Here is a 25,262-nt window from a genome sequence, read left to right on the forward strand (position 1 = left end):
GAGGTTATTTTGTGATGATAATGTATTCTGCTTTTCAACCGCTTGCAGTGTTTTATCTGATTTTCTGCTCACCCTCCCTCTCTCTCTCTCTCTCTCTCTCTCTCTCGTTCTTTTTTTTCCATTTTCACTTCCTGCTTTCAGCCGTAGCCCCGCCCACCAGCAGCCCTATCTTCTATTACCTCTTCCTCTGCTACACTCTCATGCAACTCGCCCTTATTCTGGGTTTCTGTGGAACCTCAGTAGAGATTTCAAACCAGTCCGAGATTCATACTTTAAGCTTATATGATATGAATGTAGTGACATTTCCCAATAATCCCATAATAATAACAGTGTGACTGTGTAATTCAGTTGCAATATATTCTTATATTAGTGTGGGTGTGTGTATAACTAAAGAAGAAATATATTTTTATATCATTAATGTGTGTGTATAACTAAAGAGGCAATATATTCTTTTATCATTAATGTGTGTGTATAACTAAAGAGGCAATATATTCTTATATTAGTGTGTGTGTGTGTGTGTAACTAAAGAGGCAATATATTCTTTTATCATTAATGTGTGTGTATAACTAAAGAGGCAATATATTCTTATATTAGTGTGTGTGTGTGTGTGTGTGTGTGTGTAACTAAAGAGGCAATATATTCTTATATCATTAGTGTGTGTGTATAACTAAAGAGGCAATATATTCTTATATCATAAATGAGTGTGTGTGTGTGTGTGTGTGTGTATAACTAAGGAGGCAATATATTCTTATATCATTACTGTGTGTATAACTAAAGAGGCAATATATTCTTATATCATTACTCTGTGTGTGTGTGTGTGTGTGTATAACTAAAGAGGCAATGTATAGAGAGGTGACAAATTAAAGTTTTTAAATTTATGGAGGGCAATTTTGCTGGCATGGTTTTGCCTTAGAGAGAAGTATCACAAATCAATAATGACTTATTCTGACTGATGACCTTTATTGTATTTTGACCATTTTCCTCTTGATAGGAGTTTTTTCTGCCAGGATGTCCATGCCCACATGTACAGGGCATGAGGTCACAACGAAAGGTTTAATGGTGTCTGTGTTGTAAATATTGCTATCAAAGCTGGTTTTACACTGATTTCAGCTTTATTTAAATCCAATAGATTCTTGGATAAAATGCATAACAAACCGTGAGAAAGCATGTGTTCTTGGTGTCAGATTATCCAATGAAGATCCTATAACCAAAGACCTGCAGTTAAAGAAAACTGTGATGTCTTACTTACATCATCAGTCAGTAAAATCTGGCTCATGCAGAAAATTGGGTTGCATAAACATGTTTCTCTGTGAGCCTGAGAAAATAAGGATGCTTTTCTTGATCGTTAAGATGTTCAATTTACCTTCACCGTTGGCATTAGCCAACTAACAGCACTCTTAGTTTCACATAATCTAGTGATAATGTCCAATATGACATCCTATTATTGGTTGCTTTTAATCCAGTGTTGCCACAATGGTCACACTACGATGTTTGGCTATAATAGAATTAAGCCAGTTGCTAATCTCAACTCACAAAGAAAGAATTCAATTTTAGATTGTCGACAAAATTGTAACAAGTCATAAGTTCTGGGTAAATCAGTTAAAATGGGGATTGAATTTTATAACATAATAAAAATTATAACATTTTATATGGGTTAGTTGTCAATAAATCCAAAATATCTGTTACAGTTATATTTTTGTGTCAATTTATGTATTGAAAAAATGTGTTTTTCTTGCTGTTATGCAACGTCAAGCTTCCCCCTTCCCCGCCAACGAGCCCATTCCGCACTCTGAGGAGGATCCACTCCGGGTTTTTCTTGTTGCAGTGTGTGTCGGTAAAATGGCTGTATGAGCCTCGTGCTGGTGTGATCCGTTCCTCCGCTGTAGTCTAGTTCTGTAATAGAAACCCCCACAAATTCCGTGTCGGTTAAATTCATTCCCTGGGAACACAGTTTACTGTTCAGAGTGCTTCTAAAAAGCAGTGCTAACGGTGCAGCCCGGATTCGGTCCGGCGGTAAGGGGTGGGGATGACTGGAGATACGGGCAAATGGTTGTAAAACTGTTGTATTTACGTTTCAATGTTTAGCGTTCGATTGTGACTTGACTCGCCGAGAGGGAGAGAGAGAGAGAGGGGGGTTATCATGGCCGCTCAGGTCGCCAGCGCTACCTCTCTCAACAGCAGCCCGCCTTCCGAGCTGAAAAAAGCGGACCGAGACCCAAAGGAGGAGTCGGTACCGGTGGAGAAGCAGCAGGAAAATAAGGAGCCGGGATCGGAGATCGGATCACCGGGCCGCGGCGAGCTGCACGAGCGGCCCGAGCCTGGCAATGCTACGGGAGGAGGTGGAGGAGGGGAGTCCGAGATGAAGAACGGCAACGGCAATCCTCCGAGACTCACCAATAATCAAAATGATCCCGCCGGACCCGAAGCGAATAACCACCCGGGCATGGCCCATCAACACCACGGGTCCGGTTTTCCGCCGCCGTCCTACGGCTACACTCACCACTACGCACGGGGCCCTTTTCATCAACATGGCGGACAACAAAGCCCTGGCATGGCAGCCGCGGCGCCCAGCAACATAATGGAGCCGTATGGACCGAACTCGCACGACCACGGCTTTCCGAACCATCAGTTTAACAGCTACGGACAATTTCCGAACCGAGCGCCGTACACGAGCTCGGGCTACGCCATGAACTCCCCGCGCAGCGCTCCGGCTCAGGCGGCTAAACAGCAGCAGCAGCAGCAGCAGCCAGCAGGAGGATCTCCGACTATGGCCGCGTCCTACAATAATCAGCGCTATAATATTGCAAATCCACAGGCCACGTCCACACCGACTCTAAATCAGCTCCTAACATCGCCGAGCTCCAGTCGCGGATACGGCAATTACCCGCCGAGCGACTACAACAACCAGGAAGGCGCTAACAAGGGAGCCGCGGATATCAGCGCTGCTGCTGCCCAGTATGGAGGGGGCCATCCGGGCTGGCAACAAAGGAGCCATCACCCGCCACCCATGAGCCCGGGAAGCACCGGTCAAACCCTCGGTAGAACCCAGGTGAGTTAGAACCTACAACGATTTGTAGTTCCTCTTGCTTTTAGTCCGTGCTAAACGTATGCCGTGAGCACGCTAGGCTAGCTATTGTCTAGCTAAGAGATACGATAAAATGGCTGCCTTCGTGCTTTTTCATTTACCGTCTGCTTTAATAGCTTTATTTACGAAGTGGCGGACTTGCGACTGTAATAAGTGTAAAAATGTTAGATAATACAAGCTGCAGTCCTGAGTAGCGGTATAAAGTGTGTATAAACACGACAAATACACGTTTTTTGGCTCCCGGTCGCTTTTCTCATCACCAGATGGCTAAACATAATTAGCTGAAGGTTATCTTGGTGTTCGGTTTGTTGCTGTTTCGCTGCTTAATGTGGAGTGTTTGTGGTACAGGGGCACCTCAGTGCAATGGGAAAAAGGCTAGATAACGATTTTACACTCATTAATATGCCTTAAACGTGTTTATTTTGCGGGAAAGCGAGCAAAAGCCAGTGAACGTTTCACACCTATGATATTTGCAGGATCTAACATCACTCGAGAGTTAGTACCTTTGCTTGGTTACCGTGACAACAAACACACAAATATGTCAATAACCGTGTTTATATTTAAGGTGAATGCTTAGGGACGGACAGGATGTGCACAGGTATCTTAGATTTTATGGTAAAACGTGATGTTTCAAGCGTGTGGTGTTAGCCAGCTAGCGTGTGCCTGTAAACGCCAGCCAAGTGATTTGAGTAAGACCAGATTGCTTTGCTCTGGGATTTGAATTGTGGAGGTAAAATGCTTGTGTCAAAGGCAGGAGACAGTTGGTCTTGGGTTGACACGCGAGTCGAGATCTGATTGGCTCTTCATCCTGCGCTCATGGCCATTTATAATTTCACATGATGTAACACAGCAACAATTCCTCATTAGTTAATATGCTTCATCTCCACACACTTCTGCAGCTCATCTAACTAATGTTTATGCAACTAATTGAATTAATTATTTGAGATCAGTTAATAATTCTAGGATTTCACATTGTGCCTTTAAAAACTTCTTTTTTTTTTTTAAACCAGTTATTTCTTTAATTCTTTTAGTCTCTCTCTCGTGCACACACACAAACACACACATATAATCAAATCCAAGGTAATGTTTTTCAGTTTCTCACACTATCCTGTAGTGTTTGAGAAGATCTTTCTAACATGCAGTTCCTTTTATCTTGGACTGGACCTAATGATGGGAACTATTAACAGTTCTTGTAGATCTACCCTGCCTGACATGGGTAAATATTATATTTCAATAGCAGTGACTCATCTGTGCTTGATCTTTTTATTTATTATTTTATTTTTTTTAAACACACCAATGTGATTATGATTAAAAAAACAACAATAATCTCTGAGACCCTTGTGAATACACTGTGCTTTAATCTGAGGTTCTTTTGAATATTGAGCTGTAATATATTTTGTGGTCTTTCTGTTGTGGAGGCTGTGTTGTTAAGAAATTGTGTAGGGTTAAATCAGATTATACAGTTTTCCTAATGAGATTTTACAGTTTCACTATGAAATCAAGTCAAATTCAACTTTGACATATTTGTCCAAAACCCCACGTCTGGTCGTGGGGTGTGTGATTTAAACATAAGTTTCATATCTAAAATTTACTTGATTTCCAGTTTATTTAAGTCAATACTTAATAATTAAGCATTATTCTTATATATAGTTTAGGAAATTGCTTGGTAAATTAATAAGTTGACCTAAATGGGGGGAAAAAAATAAAAACAACAATAATTGCTCAAACAGAAGGTGTAATAGTGATAACTGAGACATGGTAATTTCTGCAGTCTTTGCACTTTGCTCTGTATATATATATATATATATATATATATATATAGATAGATAGATAGATGCGTGTGTGTCTGTACATTTCTTTTTTTTTCTCACCTTTAGGTCAACGCATTTTTTTATATTAAGGATTCTGTGTTGTTTATTGTTATTATTATTATTATTATTATTATTATTATTATTATTATTATTAATGTTGATGTTTAAGAGGGTAAGTTGGGTGTTCCTTATCATCAACTGCTTTTAAATCATTGCTGGTTTTGATGTTTTACAATAGTTTCATGAATTAGATGATGCTGATTTGTTTATCGTTGCATGCACCCAGATCCCTACTGTTTTAATACAGCGTTTATTATTATAGGTGTGTGACAGGCAGCTCAGATCTCTAATTGGCTCTTTGTCATATTTTGTCGTTAGCTAGGGCAATTGATGATGCTTGAGATGTTCTCTTTTAGTGATGCTAGGACAGTAACTTAATCACTATGTACCACATTTAATATTCTTAGTTATATAACATGATTATGATAATTAAGTGTGCCATAACAAATTAGGAAATTTTTTACCAGTCATTATATCCTTACCGGTCATCCCATGAACGTAATCAAACTGCGAGTTATATAGCTGTTGCGAAGAAATGGTTCTGATTGTTAGACAAGGGAAATATATTTAAATTGTCAGTACATTGCTTTAGACGTAATAATGTAAAACAAAAACATTTGAATAACAGTGTTACATGCTGGTCAAGGCTGTGTGTTATGTTGTATATCTTTTAAATTATGGCCTTCTAATACTATGCATCATAGATGGCAATTATTTAGGGCAGTTAGTATTGGGACAATATGCTAATAATTGTTTTCAGGTATTGTATTTGTATGACTGCAGCTACAGATTTTCTGCACAAATATATCTCTTTAGTATTGATAACTGTTTGTATTCTAAAATTGCAATATAAATGTTGCATAGCCAGTCTTAGTAATACACAATAATGTTGTATTTTGTGAAAAATTGTTTGTCCTCTGCTGAAATAGTGGAGTCCATTATATAAGGGCTTTGTAATAGACTAAATGTAAGGTTTAATATTTCAATAGTAGTTATCTCCATCAAGTTCTAAGATAATCTTAGAATTAAAATTTCTGTTTTCTGTCTAATCCAATATTTCTAAAATCATCTAACAGGGCTTTTGTTTGTGCTTTTCTGCAGCTTTTCTAAACTGTATTTTTAAAAGTCTTTTTAATTAGAGACCTAATAAGCCCAAATTTCACTGCCTCTCATTCATTAACCTTCTACTGGTGTGCTGCCCGTACCAATTAGGAGGCTTTCACTGTTCAGCAGGTTAAATTTCTATTTTGTTTTGGATACAATGTTTTCACTTTTTAATTATTATGCATATTGTTTAATGTTTAAATAATAGCTAGTTGATTTAACAAGTACACCTTCAGGTTAGGAGATGATATGTGAGATCTGCTTCAGCTTGATCAGTAAGATGCTTCATGTTTAGGGTGGTTTTAATTTATTTTATTTATACATGTTTTTGACCTGTTTTTCTCTAACACTTATCCTCATTGATTTCATTTTCATTATCTTTGTCAGTTTTTTAATACATATACAAAGATGCTGTAGTGGGAGAGGTCTACAAATTATTTCAACATAAGTACTAGGGAGGCACCACACGTTCATTGTACAAGAGCGTTACTGAAAGTTCAGCTTTTCAGCTAGGGCACTCCAACTGCTGTCATAGGGATTGACAGCTTGCACATGATCTCTTTAACACTGTCATAGTTATCATTTAGACGTCGCTTTACCACTCAGATTCAGTGTGCGGTACATGAGTTTTAACATGCAAACAGATCCTTTTTGTTAACCTATTCATTTGTGCATATCCATCTGCACAGACAAATTTCTAGTTTTGTTTTTGTATGATGATATTAGCCATTGCACTGTGGGAACCTCTAGTCATAGTTGTATACACAAATATTGATTTTCTTGTTTGATGTTGATCAAGTTCTATTAGTTTGCTTTAAGTTTTTTTTTTCTCCTTAAGATGGATGCCACTACCACATATTTATATTTTCAGATATTCAGCTTTGTGTGTGTGTGTGTGTATATATGTGTATATATGTGTGTGTATATATGTGTATATATGTGTGTGTATATATGTGTATATATGTGTGTGTATATGTATGTATGTATGTGTATAGTTTCAGAATTCTATTATCATTGTTCCAGATTTGCTTCATTCTTCTTCTAGTAGGTATATTTGTTACCTGATGCACTTGGCTTGATGATAGTCTATCACAGGTAGCTGTGTAATTATTGGTCTTGTGCTTTGGAGTTACCCAGTGATCTGTGATGAGAGCAGTGACTGTTGTGCTGTATGGCGTCCTCAAGTCTCTCGCTTCATATGTTGGCGTGCCAGTGCCCTCCCCATCCCCCACAGCCAATCAAAGAGCCAGGCCAGCTTTGTCTCCTGCCAAGAGAGCCTTCGCTTTATCTTATGCAGATTAGCCATGTGCTGCTTTTATTTATTTTATTTTTCAATTTGGACTCTGGAAAATGTCAAGAGCTGCTATGGCTCAGCCTTTTAAAACTGGGGTTGTTTATCAAAGGAGGCCTTCTGTCAGTCCTGTTGGGAAATAAAAACTGCTTATATAAATAAACACCATGGCTTGGCAATATGTCTAATATCGATATTGTGATGCATTGTGCCACAGTACACTTTTCTGAGATATTGTGACTATCAGTATTTTTTGCAACAATTGTTTAATTAATTTTTTAATAGATGTTTTATTTAATATCATTTAACTCAATTATTACACTTTTTAATTTTTCTCTTCTATTCTGCTGGAGTTTTGTAGATTCTTTCCTATATTATTTTAATAGGAACAATTAGTGTTCTTATATAGTAATATTTTGCAGTGACCGTTTTAATTGTTTTGGGATAATGTAAAACTGTATGTTGACCGACTAGTCCATTTTAAGTGATGTGGCACTGTAAACCAGTCTTTTAATAGTTGTGAAGAGTTTGACATCTGGCTTTCTTTCAAATACTATTGCAAATGTCTCAGTTGCTTTGGCCTTCATTTTGTGATTTTTATATGATGTCTGGATATTAGACTTTTCTCACTTGATTTCATTTAAAATGGATCAAATGTTGTGTACACAAATATATTTTCTAATAAATTTATTCTGCTTATTTCAGTTCAGCATGTTTAGGATTTTGTAAAGGAAATATTTTTCGAGTTGGTCTGAAGGAAGATGGATCTATTCTAAACTCTATCCCTGGTCTTGGAACATGTCTATACTGTCTATCCTAAGTCACATTGCAGAACATTCCCAGCTAATTCCGTTATGGCTCATGTCATTCATTCGATGCCAAGAATGCTTGGGGAAGCCAACTTGGCTCAGGCTCAAACAAAAGTACAGCTGGGATGTGTTAAATATTCGGCAGACTGGGCCATTGGAAATGAGTTATATATAGCACTCATGACTTCTTTAACTAAGGCAGAAAAAGGTAACACTCAGGTTAATAACCGTGGGAAAGTGTTTGTTTTCTGTGCCGACCTAACGCTATTTCACTTACTTGTCAGTTGTTACTTTTGCTGAATTGTAATCTTTTTCACTCCTGATAGCTCTGGCATCTATACCTGCTAGATTTACACTACTTACAATGAGCCTGGAAAAAATAAAAAAGCAGGTCTTAAATCAAACTACTTATGAAGTATTTTTACTTCCTCAATCTTTTTTTTTAATATTTGTAAGATTTGAGAAATGTACCAAGATTTTGTCTAACAATTTTTTTTATCTGATTGCTTCACTCTAGTTTTGGCCAAAAATGTTCATTTCCATGTATTAATATGGGTGCCAAAGACTTGGTTGTTTGGGGTTTCACATGTTTTATCTGTGTCTTTGCTGGTTTCCTTCAGGTTCTACATTTCCCCCTCACCTTGGGAAATATTTAATATAGTTGTGAAACATGTTCCTTATTCCTGTGAAATCATCTGGGTTCACCACCAACCTGACTGCAAACCGTGTATAACAAAAATGACTTCAAGTGTATATATGTATGTATGTATGTATGTGTGTTTGTGTGTAATATATAAATATATAGCTAGCCACGTTGCCTAGGTCCATTTTAAATTCAGTACTGAGATTTAGTAGCAGACGAAGTCTTTGAACTACAGTTTATTTCTGTGGAAGTAGCAGGTTCTGCGTTCCAGTTATATTTGTTGAAGGTGGTTAGCTTGAGTAAACATTCGTCTTGTGCTTCCTTTTGAATGGAGGATCTTGTTGAGAGAGATAAATTTGATCCTAGGGGTGAAACTGACAGCTCTTTATAAAGTGGTGCATAAAAAAATTAATTGCTGTTTCATATTGATTTGTGTTCCATTTTTGTAATGGTCATAATTACTTATGGCTTGATTGGATGGAGGAGCTGACCATCTTAGTGAAATGTATACACATTAATTTATGGGTTAAAGCAAAATGCTCATGTTACCTGTTGTTTTTTTTTTTTATCCTGTCACACTTTGTAAGTTTACTGTTTTTGCTAATAAATTGTACATGACGCATTCTCCTGTATCATGTATGTTTGTTTCCTAGACTCCGAGCTCTATAGATCAGCTGGGGAAGATGCGTGGCCAGCCGTATGGAACGGGCAGCCCATACTCCCAGCAGCCCCACCAAGGACCTCCAGGAGGCCAGCAGGGTCCTGCATATCCAGGCCAGGGTTATGGGCCTCCTGGCCCTCAGAGATACCCCATGGCCATGCAGGGTCGCATGCAGTATGGCCAACAGGTCAGGGTTTCTTAATACATAATAAAGGTTCTGAGGAAAGCAGACATTGTAGGTGCAGAACATCCAGATACTTACAATGTATGTGTATATTCTGACCAAGATGGAGAAAGTTAAGAATTTGAAATGATTTTGTCATTGTTTTTGCGGTCTCTCTTGATGAACTTCAATGTCAGTTCAGTTACAGTTCTGTTGAATTTAAACCCTTTGCTGCGTTGAGATGTAATAGACAAGATAACTTTTTTGTATTTATGAATGAAAAATCTTATTGAAGAAGACAGCTCTGTACAGCAAAGTAGCATTACCATAAAAAGACTGTGATAAACTATGCAATTGATTTCTCACTATCCATCATGGCAGTTATGTTCTTATTTTATGAGAAAAAAAACAAGATTTTAATAAGTACTTTTACAAATCCACCAAGCCTTTTTGTATCTAATGAGTTTGCTGCTACTTATTTTATGTAGATGGCATACGGACAGCAGGGACCAGGTGGTTATGGACAGCAGGGGCAGCAGCCTTATTACAGTCAGCAGGGCCCGGGCACTCACCCGGGTCAACAACAGTCACCATATCCTCACCCTCCCCAACCATCTGCCCCTCACGGGCAAGGTGGCCATCCATACCCACAGCCCCACATGCCTCAGCAGTCCCAGGGGCCACTGGGAGCACCCCCACCAGGGCCAACCCAATCCCAACCTCCCTACTCTCAGCCCCCTACACCACAGACTACTCAGTCGCCATACCCTCAGCAGCAGACTCCCCAGCCCCAGCCTCCTCCGCAGGGAGCCTCGCAAGCTCCTCCAGCATCACAGGCTCAGTCCAACTATACTCTCAGCCAAGGAACCCAACAACCACCAACACAACAGACCCCACAAGCTCCTACGCCAGCCACACAGCAGCCCACAGTGCAGGGGCCATCCTCATACTCCCAGAATCCTTCACAGCAGCAGTCGTCTTATCAGCGTTTTCCTCCTCCTCCTCAGGTAATTTGGGAGTTTCAGTCCACTTATTCTACAAGATGCATTTTCTCTTGCCAACTGTCTGATGTATCCTAACTGCGTTCCTTCTAAAAAAGGTAGTTCCCTGCTGGTTTTGAGATCGAGCCACTTGGTGACCCTTTAAAGATGGTGTGAATTGCCCTAAATGTTAAGCTTTTTGAAAATGCAAAATAAGTGTATATAAATGTTTAATTGTAAATCAAGCTTTTCAATAGTAATTAAATTGGCAGTCCAAATGTGTTGAATAATGAACTTTTTTGTAAGTCATAGATGTTCTCATTATTTTTTAACTATTGAATTATTGAGAAGCCTCATGAATATCTATTAAAATACATTGACATTGAAATACTGGTTGTATGTCATATGTGCTTTAAACTTGCTTTGTGCACATTATAGCAGTGCATTGGAGTGATTCCAGCTTTACAGTTAAATTGAATAATATTATTGAGAGCAATGATGGACAAATCTTACATTTTTCCCTTTCCCATGTTTTGTTTGCAGTTTAGTTGCTTCGGTTTCTCAGCGTTTCCAGATAACTTGTCGTCTTGTATCAGAAAATCTGTCACTATGGCAGTATTTCCAAGTATTTGAAAACATGGAACTTTTCTATGTCTATTTGGCACTTGAAGTAATCACTATATTTGCATATGTGCTCACTTTACAGGAGATTTCCCAGGAATCCTTCAGCTCACAGTCCAGTGCTACTGCCTCCAGTCAGCCTGTGGCCTCCACTAAGAGCTCCTCTGAGGACATGCAGGGACGACCCTCCAGTCTACCTGTAAGTCTTCTGTCATGGCCTGTCCGTACCCAGCTCATGTCTTGAGGAGCTCGTGTATTTGAGTTTGTAATTTAAGCATGCAGCGTGAAATAGTCAAATTTTCACATTTGAGGCGAGTTTTCTAAAACTGTTTCTGCCTAAACGTTTACAAACCTTTAGACATCTTTAAGGGACGTCCTCATTAGCTGCTGTGTCAGTTTTTGGGGATTCCTAATGCTCAGGGAGAAAATGTTTCTTAGGTTTTTTGTGTTAATCTTGGTGATGGTTATTAGAATGCTCAGACGTATATCTCAATTTGGAATGGCCTCTATGATTTCTGTCTTTTCTTAATCAAACTATTTTGAATGTTGAAGGCTAGTGACAGACGACAGATGTTTTGACCAGTGAAGCTTAGACAGATGGAGTGAACCTGTCTGTGCTGATTCAGCACATCTGCACATTACCACTGTAGCTATGGCAACCTTGGAATGTTTTTTTTTTTTTTTTCCTTCCCCTTTTGAGTTGTGTTTGTTTATTTAGTTATTTGTTTATTTATTTTTCTCTCTCCCTGCCTCACTTCAAGTTGACAGATAAGACCAGTGGCATGGTTGTGCTTTGCTGTTTGTGGCTCATCACTAGTAGTTTACTGGATACAGGTGTTAGGGGAAATGTCATTAAGAAATAAAGAATATTAAAAATGCTTTTTTTTTTAAATAATATAAATTATGATTATTGTTGCACACTTTCACTACATTATTTTTGTTTTAGAGCATACATTTTGAGCACAAACTTTTAACAATAGTTAGCAAAGTATAATGCAATGAAAGAGAAATATTGTTAAAAACATAACATTCTTCATTTGTTCCAAAAGTTATGCATCTAATGTTATAAGATGACCACTAGATTTTATGTTTCCCATGTAGCAAATAGCTGTGTGAATGTTGGTCTGTTTTGTACCAGTTATTCAAACCGGTTGTACTATAAATATCATTTGCACTTTTGGAAACGCATGTTTTAAACAGGTAGAGGAGATTTTTTTTTTTTTTTTAATTTCTGACCTTAATTTTCTGTAACTTTTTTTCTTCTTGTGCAAAATTATGTTCTTCAAATATTGTAATATTATTCTTAGGGTATTTTAGATGTAAAGAATGTGCTTATGGTTTTTAAATCAATGCATTCTCATAAGGCGTAGGAGTGCACAATTGTGTTGATTGGCTACACTTAGATTTCTGTTATTTTCAGTGATGAATCCATGTTTTTTGAATGTTATTGATGTTGTATATCTTAGTAGGAAATAACGTTTGGATAAAAAGCATAATCCGCTATTACAACATGTTATGCTGTTAAGGATTGGCCAAAAATTATGATCAATTTATTTGTCTTTGTTTGTGTGTACGCTCATTTTTAGACATTTTTAGCTCATATCAGATGCATATCAAATCTACCTGGTAAACAAATCTTGGTCATTGGAATGAAAGAGGATGCGATATGTGAAAGAGATTCCCTTACAGATGCAGTTAATTTTGATTTTGCTTTGCACAGAATACTGCATTTTAATTATGTGACTCGGAGTCATGAGTAATAGAAAATTAGGGCAGGTTTGGCGTTGTGTGTTTCTGGAGTAGTCAAAATGACTTATTCATCCTATTTTAAACAACAGAATTGTACACCAATCAGCTACTACATTAAAACCACTGGCAGGTGATGTGATTACAGGGGATGGATATACTGGGCAGCAGGTGAACACTCAGTACTTGAAGTTGACTTGTTGGAAAGAGGAAAAATGGGCAAGCATACAGATTTGAACCACTTTGACTAGTTGATTTAGTCAGAGCAAATCCAAAACTGCAGGTTTTATGTGGTGCTTTTGGTATACAGTAGTTATTATAGATGAACTGGGACAATGTTATTGGTACTCAAGGCATCAGAAAAGGAACATGGAGCAGTGGAAGTTGCCCTGGTCTGATGAATCATGTTTTCATTTCATCATGAGTGCGTGTATGTCTCTTGGGGAAAATACGGCTCCGGGATACACTCAGGGAAGGCAGTTTTCTGCTGGGAAGCCTTGGAATCTGGCTTTCATTAGGATGTTACTTTGATTTGTATGTACACACTCCATAGCATTGTTGCAAACAACTACACTACTTCTTGGCAACATTATTCCTTCTTTCAGCAGGATAATTCACCCTGTCACACTACAAATTTAGTTTAGAATGATTTTTTGAGCATGAATGTGTTCAAGGTTTTGACATGACCAACAAATCTACACGGTCTCAGTCCGATTGAGCATCTGGATCTTTTGGAAAACAAGTTCGAGCCATGGAAGCCCCATTTCTTGAAGCCCCGTCTCAATGGGTCAAAACTGTTTTGGGGTCACAAGGGGTACCTACTTGATATTAGACAGGCAGTTTTAAGGTGATGGCTGATCGGTGTGTACAGGCATGCATATTTTTGTTTTAGCTGAAGTTAACAATTTATCATGAAAGTAATGAGTAATTTTGCTAACCTGTTTAACATGCAACAGCACATTGCAAGGATTACTTAACTGTTTGTTACTCGCAAACCATTTATTTGTTGGTTAAGGACACACCAAACCAATACTTTTTCACCAGGAGCGTATATCATCTGATTTTGTTTCATCTTGGCAAAGAAATCTAAAGGTGAAAATTTGTTGTGATCACTGCCTTAAGCATTTGTGGCTCATAAATAGGTTCTAATTGAATTCCCTATCATACATTATGTATTATGTATAGTTGCGTGTCTGGTCTTAAGCTCAAACATTTCTAAGATTTGATCTCTATGTGATCACTTGTGTATTATTTTGTGTATAGGATCTGTCAGGTTCTATTGATGACCTGCCCACTGGTACAGAAAGTGCGCTCAGTCCCGGTGTTAGTACATCTGGAGTGTCTAGCAGTCAGGGCGAGCAGAGCAACCCAGCACAGTCTCCGTTTTCGCCTCACACTTCCCCTCATCTACCAGGCATCCGTGGCCCTTCACCCTCCCCTGTTGGCTCACCTGCTAGTGCCACAGCGTCTCGCTCTGGACCCCTCTCTCCAGCAGCTCTGCCAGGTAAAAGAACAGAAAAATACTTTCAGGGTGTTAATTTTATATTTATTTATTTTAGGTATGCATTTTACCCATAGTAAGCTTTAGTTTTTCTGGTCTGTATTGTAACATACTTAATATATGATTTAAATGTTTTTTTCTTTCTTTTTTAGGAGCCCAGATGCCGCCTCGGCCCCCTAGTGGTCAGTCTGATGGTATTTTACACCCTGGCATGAATCAGCCTGGCATGGGCCAGGACAGAGGTAAAGCCTAGTTTTGTGAAACAGATTATAGTATTATCCCCTTTTTGTTTTATTGATTTTTTTTCTTCTTGTTTTTTAAAACCAGGGTTCATGCAAAGGAATCAAATGCCACCATACGGTTCTCCCCAGTCTGGCTCTGCATTGTCACCTCGCCAGTCGTCTGGAGGTCAGATGCATAGTGGAATGGGACCTTTTCAGCAGAATAACTCATTGGGAACCTATGGACCTCAGGGTGGCCAATATGGCCCACAAGGTGAGCAGTTCAAAGCTAATAACCCAGTTATAAAGTCAATGTTGGCAGTTCAGAACAAAAACCCAAAAGGGTGTGTTTTATACATATGAATAAAAGGGACAAATCGAGGGTTGTGATTTGTGATTACATGTAAAAAGAACTACATTTACAATAAATTGTTCAGAATTTTCTAAACAAATCTGCATTAATGAGTATGCTTTTTAATTGGGGTAAAATGGATCACCATGTTCTATTTTTAAATAAAAAATAGTTTTTCAAACTTTTGAACTTTTTTTCAAACCTTAAACCCCAGACCACATCTTTCTAATTGTTTATCTGGCATGTATTTTCAAATCATGTTATGGTGTAGATAGTTATATGATCGGGATAATGGGGCGTTGCTGATTCTGCAAAACCAGAAGTTCCATTGAATTCTATGTAACAGTACTCACAGTATTGATTTCAGAGATTATGCTTTCTTTTTATTGATTAAGTTTTCAGAATTCTTCTCCTTGTCACCTATTTGTAGCTAACATTACATGTACTTTAGTGGTTTAATTGGAAGAACTTAATTTAATTTGAAGTCCTTTAAAGTCAAACTGACTGGTATAAAAAGTATTTAATGTATAATGTAAAGCTTAAATCTAAAAGCCAATGTGTAAAAAGTTGGGCCATGAAGAACTCATCTTTTGGGACTTTTTAGCTTGCTCTTGTGCTTTCTCCGTCTTGCTCTTTGAGAGCCCAGTAGATCACAGTGTGGCTATTTTTAGTCTGGGTGAAAAGAGGCAGCTGACGTAGCACAGCCCACGTCAGTTGAGCTGCCACTATGACTAGGTGCTATAGCGCGCCAGCCTGCTTGTATACTGAAGGCCCTGTAAGCCACTAGTGGGACATGATGTGTAATTATGTGAATTTTTATGAAACTAAGACATAATTAAGAAATCATTTATGAAATTGAGTCGTAACCCTTAATTGTTTTATTTTATGTTATGAATAGAGCTTTATTGGGATTTCATTTAGTTTTCTGCCAAATGAGGGGCACTAAAGCTGAATAGCTATATCAGATCTCATGAGGCTAACAATGCTCTATGAGGTGGTCATGGACAGTATGTGGATATTGCTTAAAAGTATACTGCTTTTACTAATATTGCACAGTGTATTAAATTACCTATTCTTCCCTTATGTGCAGGTTATCAAAGGCAACCAGGCTATGGTGCCATGCCCAATGCCAACTACCCAGGCCCTGGCATGGCGGGTTCTATGAATGCTATGTCTGGGCAAGGAGGTGGACCACCATTTACTGGAATGCCACCTAGTAGGATGCCACATGGACAGATGGGTGGGCGTCCTTATGGTCCTAATATGGGGCCCAATATGGGTCCTAACATGGGGCCCAATATGGGCAATATGCCCCCACAGGTTGGTTCTGCGATGTGCCCTCCACCAGGCCTCAACAGGAAGCCTCAAGAAGCAGCAGCTGCTATGCAGCATGGATCTACTAATTCAATACACAACAGGTATGTTGATCAAGGTTCAACCTGAGCACCAGTATGCTTTATAAATTTGATCATGGTGTAGTACCATAATGTACTGTTGTTGCAGGATTTGAAGTGGTGAACCTCTGTATATAGTTAGTGTTCAGTGCCTCCTAGTTATAGGTCATGTTTTACCTTACCCACTTTTGGTGAAGGGATCAGTGTGGAGAGGTCAGGTAAAAATGTATTTGATTAGCTCCCATTAAATTTACAAAAAACTTTAAGTCTACCCTTCCTGGACTATGCTTACCAGAACCACTGTGCCATTTCAAGCACTCATCACCTACAATAGTCAAGTCAAGTCACTTTTATTGTTACATCACCACAGCACATGTGCCTTGGTGAGTGAAATTCTTGTAAGCGAATATGAAGACTCCGGGTCAGTTGTAATACCAGTCAGGTAGCTGATGTGTGATGGATGGTTTTAGATAGACTTAATCCTGGAAAGTGGTGTCCTGGAGCAGGGATATCAGAATGGCTAGAACAATGCTTGGGTTTAGAAGGTCAGAATCTGTGGCTAATCAAAGGGATGGACACCCTAAGGCTCGTAAATGTCTGAAACCAGGACTGGCATCTGGTGATTTTAAACCATCAGTAGTTAAACAGGAACCATATAAACTTGTCGCATGATCACATGAGTGCTTGTCATTCTTTGGGGTGGGGGATATCATAAGTCCCCACGTTTGAGTATTTTGTGTTATGTTTTGTCTTGCAGGATGCCTGGTTACCCCAACATGTCTCCAGGTATGATGGGCTCAGGACCTCCATATGGGCCCTCCATGAACAATATGCCAGGAATGATAAACACCCAGGGACCTCCCTTCCCTATGAGTGGAAACATGCCAAACAACAGCAGCGGTGAGCAGTCATGCTAAATAATTATTTTTATCTACTTTTGTTAAAGTGAGTCAGTATTTTGTAGAATTATAACTTACAATATCTTGACATTATTCTCCTCTTTTGTTTCTAGGTATGTCTCCTGGTCCAGAATTTGCAATGGATGGGAAACTCAACCAGACACAGAAGATTAATAACAAAGCTGAAGGGACACCCAAGTCAGAGTCCAAATCCAAGGTTTGCTTCTCAGGAAACAAGCATTTTTATTCTGATGGACTTTTAAAGTAACACGCCATGTACCATTTAAGATCGGTCCTGCAAGAGTTAATTAAAGGTGTCATTTTATAGGTTTGCCAAAGCTGCATTTATTGGGACAACTAGTTTGTTTTTTAACACTGTGGTTTGCATTGCTGTATATGTAAAAAAAAAAAAAAAAAAAAAAAAAAAGATTAATTCTTTACTGAACTATTGCTAGACTGTTTAGTTTCTAGGAGTAATCTTTAGGAAATGTGGCATCAAATACTTGTATGTGCAAAGGAGCAAAAGTATTTCACTTGGATTCAAACTCTTGTTGTCGTGTTTGATATTCTTGTGTAATTCCTCTATAAAATCTACTTATACTAGAAGTCAAGCTCTTCCACAACAACCAATGAGAAGATCACTCGTCTGTATGAGCTTGGTTCTGAGCCTGAAAGGAAGATGTGGGTGGACCGTTACCTATCATTCACTGAGGAAAAGGCAATGGGCATGAACAACCTGCCTGCTGTGGGCCGCAGGCCCCTCGATCTCTTCCGCCTCTACATGTCTGTTAAGGAAATTGGAGGTCTCACACAGGTGAGAGCACTAGCAGGTAGTGAGGTTGCATCTATCCTCACATATACTTGACCATACTAGGCCAATAATTACCTCATATTGCTGCTTGCAGGTCAACAAGAATAAAAAGTGGCGAGAACTTGCCACGAGTCTGAATGTTGGCACATCCAGCAGTGCAGCTAGCTCGCTAAAGAAGCAGTACATCCAGTGTCTGTATGCTTTTGAATGCAAGATCGAGCGTGGAGAAGATCCACCACCTGACATCATGTCTGCAGATACCAAGAAGAACCAAGCTAAGGTCCAACCACCCTCCCCAGGTATGGGTGTATTTCCTAACATTAGTTATTTTATAACAAAATGTGTATGCATATTTATATACATATAATTAAAAATAAATAAACTATATTTTGCATTGTGTTTCTTTCCTAAATTTCTCTCTTACCCCCCCCCTTTTTGTTATGGCCCAGCTGGATCTGGTTCCCTGCAGGGACCTCAGACCCCTCAGTCCACAAGCAGCTCTATGGCTGAGAGTGGGGATTTGAAGCCCCCTACTCCTGCTTCTACCCCACATAGCCAGATGCCCTCAATGCAAAGTGGCAGGTGAGTTCAGGCCAATTGTGTATCATTGCAGTTCATTTTATTTGACTGTGAACAACTACTTACCTGGTATGTTTCATAGGAGCAGTGTGAACCTTCAGGATCCATTTGCTGATGGTAATGACCCAGCCTTCTCTAGGAGAAACACCCTGACTCCCAACTCGGGCTACCAGTCTGGCATGAGCACTCCAGAGATGCCTGGCCGGATTGGCCCTTATGAGCCCAACAAGGACCCATTTAGCGGCATGCGTAAAGGTTTGTAGCTTTTTTGCTGTGAAAGTTTTGAAATTCTGTGGTCACATCAGAGATTAGAACCATCAGAGACTCATTTCTTGGTTTAATGAATGTTTTCTTATAGATGAGCATCTTGCTGTTGGGTAAAACTGGAAACCATGTTATTTTTATTAATGTATTTGTTTGACGATTCAATGTACACACTGGTGTGCCTAATAGGCCACAATTTTCAGTCAACCTGAAAGTATATCTTCTAATGGTAAAAAGCTTTGTTTCATCTGGAGTCATAAAGTAACTGCTGTGATTACATTGATAAGGCAGAATACAAAGGCTTTTAAAATTAGTGCTTTATATGGCATAAACAAAAAAAAACAACTTTTGATTTGTTGACTATAGAATGAACCAATTTTACCATAAACAAGTGTTTTGCCAAAAATAAGTTTACGTAAATGAATTATTTGTGTACTTTTTTGCCAGTGATCTGCTTATTGTGGCAACCCAGACCTTTTGATTTATTTATTTTTTTTATTGTTGTAGTCGGGGAGCCTTTCATGTCTGGTGGACAGGGTCCTAATAGCAACATTGGTGAGCAGTTTAACCGTGGACCAGGAGGTCCAATTGGGAATATGCCCATGGGGCAAAGGCAGCAGTATCCTTATGGAACAGGCTATGAGAGAAGGTAAAATCAGAGAAGACCTAAATATAAGGAAAAAATATCCGTTTGCGCATCTTTTGAGAGAAGGGAGTCATTTTAGGTTCATATGCTGCTTTTGTACGTGATATTTTAATCAGTCTTTTATTTTAGTATTTTTTTTGTCTCATTTTATAGACCAGAATCAGGGATGGGCCCAGAAAACAATATGGGACCTGGAGTACCACAGCCAAACATGATGCCTTCCAACACGGACACTGGGATGTACTCACCGAATCGCTACCCATCGCAGCAACAGCGGTCAGTTTGCTTTTTTTCTTCTTCTAATTTTTTTTAAATAATCAAGCTGTGACATAGTTCTAAATAATGTATTTGATCAGATAGCTGCTTTGCGCTTTAAATTGATTTTAACACATGATGTTCTTTGCAGGCACGATTCCTATGGTAATCAGTATCCTGGCCCGGGTGCGCCTCCTGGTGGCTCGTACCCAAATCAGCAACCAGGAATGTTTCCACAGCAACAGACTGTAAGTGATTGTATTAACTCAGATCTCATTTGTAGTTAATATTTAACGTGATGTTAGATGTTAAATAGTGGAAGCAAATTGCCTCATAACCACAGTGAAATGTGAAGCAAACCAAAAATGGCGTTTAACATTTTTTTTTATTATTTATTTAAGAAACACCAACTAGTTTTCTGTTAGGAATATGGTGCACATTATGATGGCAGTGTGTAAAATGGCACGACAAAGCCAAAAATAGATCTCAAACATGCCAAATTTGCCATTAATTTAATTTGTTCTTTAATGTCATTTGTTTTCACCCAGAACTATAAGAGACCAGGGGAGGGAGGCTACCCTCCAGCAAAGCGCCATCATGATGGTGAGATGTATGGTGGGCCATTTGGTGGTCAACAGCCACAGCAGCAGCCTCAGGCTCCACCTAATGCACCCACATCGGCACAGCCAGAAATGTATAACCAGTTCGGCAGCTCTTATCCTGGACCAGAGCGGCGGCCTCCTGGACCACAAAACCAGTTCCCTTTCCCTTTTGGAAGGGACCGCATGCAGCCTGGCTCAGGCCCCAACTCTCAAGGATCTATGCCACCTCAGATGATGAGCAGCTCCATGCAGTCAGGTCCTGATGGTCCTCAGGCTGGTATGTGGCAGGGCAGAGGCGAGATGGGATTCCCCAACTATCCAAACAGACAAGGGCCACTTGGTGGGCCTACTCAGGGCCCGGGATATCATGGCATGAACCGATCTGAAGAGATGCTGTCATCTGAGCAGCGTATGAACCATGAAGGGCCATGGCCAGGGCAAAGGCAGCCTGCATACAGCCCAGCTGGGGCTGGGCCACCCATGAGCCGCCCCCTGCAGTCCAACTACCAGTCTCCCCAAGCCATGCAAAACCACATTCCACAGGTGTCCAGCCCCACTCCCATGCCTCGGCCGATGGAGAGCAGGACATCCCCAAGCAAATCTCCCTACATACACAGCAACATCAAGATGCAGAAGGCAGGTCCACCAGTGCCCGCATCCCATATTATCCCTTCATCTGTACAGCCACCCATGATGAGGAGAGATCCTCCGTTCCCTCCCGGATCTGTAGAGGCCACTCAGCCTGTTCTCAAGACCCGTAGGCGACTCACAATGAAAGACATAGGTAAGACATTTCCTTAGTGCTGTAAGGTATGACTGATGTGTTTGAAATGCACCATGTTGTTTTGCAGTGGGAGGGTCTTTTACAGGTTAAATCGCTCTTTGTGGATGGCAGACGAGAAAATTTATTAGAGCCTGGCCAACATAAAGATTTTGTCTGGGACGCTGAGCTATAAATTTCAGTAAATTATATGTTTAGTGTTATTCTTTTATATGGTCATAAAGACACTAAAAATGGCAATATATTTCAAATGACAAAAGTAGAGTTGCATTGCAGTATTACCAGGCATGCACCACTTTTGTACTGCTGCCATAGGATATGGTGCTACTGCCTTGTTAAAATGTATTGCATGGCTTTAGGTTAAATCATATTACAGTGGTGTTGAATTCGTAGCTGCCATAAGTGATAACTGGATCTAATGTGTTTCACAGAAATGTTGCAACATTAAATGTAACCACCAACATAACTGATTTGAATCTCAATCTCTGCACTTCTCAGGTACACCAGAAGCATGGCGAGTCATGATGTCCCTAAAGTCGGGTCTGTTAGCAGAGAGCACATGGGCTTTAGACACCATTAATATCCTGTTGTATGATGACAACAGTATCTCTAATTTTAACCTTATTCAGGTGAGATTGGTCTAAGCAATGCATAAAATGTCCCCAATAAGATTAAATCAGTTTTTATCAATCACAACTTTAATTCTCATCACATTTTTGTCTTCACAGCTCCCTGGTTTCCTGGAACTAATAGTTGAGTATTTTAGGCGTTGCCTCATTGAGATCTTTGGCATTCTGAGGGAATATGAAGTTGGTGATCCAGGACAGAGAACCCTGCTGGACCCCAATGCCCTCAAAGAAGTAGAGAATGGCGAGGATGAAGAAGAGCCAGTGGTAATGGGAATGGAGGAAGATGGTGAATCTGAGGAGGAGGGTGAAGGGGAGGAAAACTCATCACAGCAGCGTGTAGAACGTGTGTCAGCAGTGGAGCCACAAATAAAGACAGAGAAGAAGGTGGGTGAGTCAAAGAAAGATGAAGAGGGCAAAGTAATGGAAAGCATTTTGCCTGCAGAACCAAAAACAACAGAAGCACCCTCTCTAGATCTTTGTGTGACTCAGGAGAGGCCAAAACAGGCCAGCAAGTTTGACAAACTTCCCTTGAAAGTGGTGAAAAAGAAGGATCCATTTGTAGTAGACTGCTCTGGCAAGCTTGGGCGGCTTCAGGAGTTTGACAGTGGACTGGTTCACTGGAGTATTGGTGGAGGTGATACTACAGAGCACATTCAGACCCATTTTGAGAGCAAGAATGATCTACTGCAGTCAAGGATCCGGACACCGTCTACTCAAACATGTAGACGGAAAAAAGCATCAGAGATGATTGAGAGTGAGCCACCCGTGGTCCCTTCATGTAGTGCAGAGCGAATGAAAGAAGAGGAGCAGACACAACCACAGCAGTCCTCTACAAGACAGTTAAACGATAGCATTACAGAAGATGAGGAGGAGAAACCTGCCAATGTCCCGGAGTCTTCACTGGAATCAATATTGCAGAAAGTGGAAGAGGAGCCAGAAGGCTCGAACCAAGAGGCCAGTAAGCCGGTTCTCCCCAGCATCAGTTCTTCCTCACAGAGTCAGCGCTCTGTCACTGTTCTAGAGGATGAACCGCACAGCAAGGACGAAGCCCCACTAATCACGCTTTCAGACTGGCAGGACTCACTCGCCCGCCGCTGTGTCTGTGTCTCCAATATAGTCCGCAGTCTTTCGTTTGTTCCTGGCAATGACTTGGAGATGTCCAAGCATCCAGGGCTGCTGCTGCTATTGGGCCGCCTTGTGCTGCTTCATCATCGTCATCCAGAGCGTAAACAGGCCCCTTTAACGTATGAGAAGGAAGAAGAGGCAGACAAGGACATTGGCCAGAAGGAGGAATGGTGGTGGGACTGTTTGGAACTGCTGCGAGAAAACTGCTTGGTCACACTGGCAAACATTTCAGGTCAGCTTGACTTTTCCATCTACTCTGAGAGCATCTGCTTGCCTCTGCTTGATGGCTTGCTCCACTGGGCTGTGTGTCCTTCTGCAGAAGCCCAGGATCCCTTCCCGTCTCTTGGGCTTAATGCAGCTTTATCTCCTCAGAGACTGGTTCTGGAAACTCTCAGCAAACTCAGTATCCAAGACAATAATGTGGACCTTATTCTGGCAACACCTCCCTTCAGTCGACTAGAGAAGCTTTTTGGGAACCTTGTACGTCTGGTCGGGGACCGGAAGGTTGCTGTGTGCCGGGAGATGGCAGTCGTGTTATTGGCCAACCTTGCCCAGGGTGACAGCCTTGCAGCCCGTGCCATTGCGGTACAAAAAGGCAGTATAGGGAACCTTTTGGGTTTCCTAGAGGACAGTTTAGCGGCCACGCAGTTCCAACAGAGCCAAGGGTCCCTGCTGCACATGCAGGGGGCGCACTTTGAACCTACAAGTGTGGACATGATGCGCCGGGCTGCTCGGGCTCTACACGCCCTTGCTAAGGTCGAGGAGAACCACTCTGAGTTTACGCTCTATGAGTCGCGGCTACTGGACCTCTCAGTCTCCCCTCTTATGAACTCTTCAGTGTCCCATGTCATCTGTGATGTACTGTTTCTGATTGGCCAGTCATGACAGCTGTGGGGAGCGGTGGCTCCACCTTCTCTGGTTTTTGTTCTCTCCTCTACTCCTGTGTCCTTGGTGTGCAGGGAATGAAAAGCAGAGAAAAATGACTTTACCCCCCCACCTTTTTTTTTTTTTCTTTCTTTTTTCTTCTTTTTTTTTATTTATGCAAGGATTTGACCCTTCGGTCCCTTTTTTGCTGTGTCTCACTTTGGGGAGGTTATCACAAATTAGCTGTGGATCATAAACCAGAGCCTCAAGAAATAAAAAAACGACACAAACTGTAAATTCTGCCAACAAACTGATACGGCCAGGGACCCCAGGTTTTACGCGCTGCCCAGTGGGGGAAGGGTGGGTTCCGTTTTTTTATATCAAAATAAATAAATGAATAAAATAAAAAGCAGAGAACCTTTTGACCAAAGTTGCTGTCTCGTTTACAGTGAGTTTGGGGTTAACTGTGCCCTTGCTCTCCACTAAAGGGCAAATTGAGTACACATCTCTGGTATTTGAGTCTGATTAGACGAGTGAACACTTTGTTGGTGTTGTATGTGTTGTGATGCTGCACGTTCAACCCCGAAGGAGCCACTTATCAGCCTTGAGCAGGATACCCTTTCAATGGAAGCCTGTGCAGTAGATTGTAGACGTTTTCTGTACAGCTCTGTAACCCTTTTCCTTATGACTGTAAACACTGCAGCACTGTTTCATGTGGAGACATCTTGGCTCAGCAGCTCCACTCTTGTTTTTAAACCGTTTTTAAACCTTAGTTTGATGGTAAAGAGAGAGAGAGAGGCTTTCTCCTAAAAGTATTCAGAACCTTGGACACCCTTACCACCTCTCTTTAACCCCTTGATTGTATGACTTGACCCTTATAAAGAAATCACCTCCTAGGACTGATTTTAAACTAGGAATACAGCCCATGCTATGATGTATATAAGATGTTGTACATTACACTTTTTTTCCCCTCTGTCTCTCTTTCTCGCCCTGTCTTTCACTCTTATGCTTCTCACTTGTCTATGAAGAATGAAAGCGGACACTCGAGTTGGATTCATAGCATAAAATCTTTAGATATATAAACAGAACCACCTTTTGGCCTCCCCTCAGTTTCTCCATAGTACAGCAAACAAATTTAATTTCTTCTCCTGGTACAAAATAAACTCTAGATGAAGAAACACAGTTGAGATATTTTTTTTTCTCCAGTGACATGAACTCTTCATATTTGTATTTCAGACTATGTAGCTAAAACGTAATGTAAATTCCTCCTTTTCCCCCTTTTTGGCTCAATGAATATCATTTATTCAGTATGAAATCTTTATACTATATGTTCCATGTGGTAAGAATAAATGTACATTAAATCTT

The 25,262-nt window shown here is 40.2% G+C and overlaps 1 protein-coding gene across 2 annotated transcripts; it reads left to right on the forward strand.

Moving 5' to 3' along the window:
• Positions 1-1,824: 1,824 nt before the first annotated feature.
• arid1aa (AT-rich interaction domain 1Aa) lies at positions 1,825-25,262 on the forward strand. 2 transcript variants are annotated; one of them, XM_060869917.1, is made up of 20 exons: positions 1,825-3,049; positions 9,457-9,651; positions 10,116-10,634; positions 11,314-11,427; positions 14,238-14,478; positions 14,628-14,717; positions 14,803-14,970; positions 16,139-16,466; positions 17,200-17,342; positions 17,455-17,558; positions 17,946-18,155; positions 18,247-18,451; positions 18,602-18,734; positions 18,814-18,986; positions 19,503-19,644; positions 19,795-19,917; positions 20,048-20,144; positions 20,445-21,282; positions 21,778-21,908; positions 22,008-25,262. In XM_060869917.1, the coding sequence occupies exons 1-20, from the start codon at positions 2,141-2,143 to the stop codon at positions 23,916-23,918; spliced, it is 6,774 nt and encodes a 2,257-aa protein (XP_060725900.1). In that variant the 5' UTR covers positions 1,825-2,140; the 3' UTR covers positions 23,919-25,262. The 2 variants fall into 2 exon arrangements, with proteins under 2 accessions (XP_060725900.1, XP_060725902.1); XM_060869919.1 differs by having other exon boundaries at positions 18,820-18,986.

The sequence above is a fragment of the Tachysurus vachellii genome, chromosome 5 (assembly GCF_030014155.1).
Source record: "Tachysurus vachellii isolate PV-2020 chromosome 5, HZAU_Pvac_v1, whole genome shotgun sequence".
In the NCBI taxonomy this organism is placed as follows: Eukaryota; Metazoa; Chordata; class Actinopteri; order Siluriformes; family Bagridae; genus Tachysurus; species Tachysurus vachellii.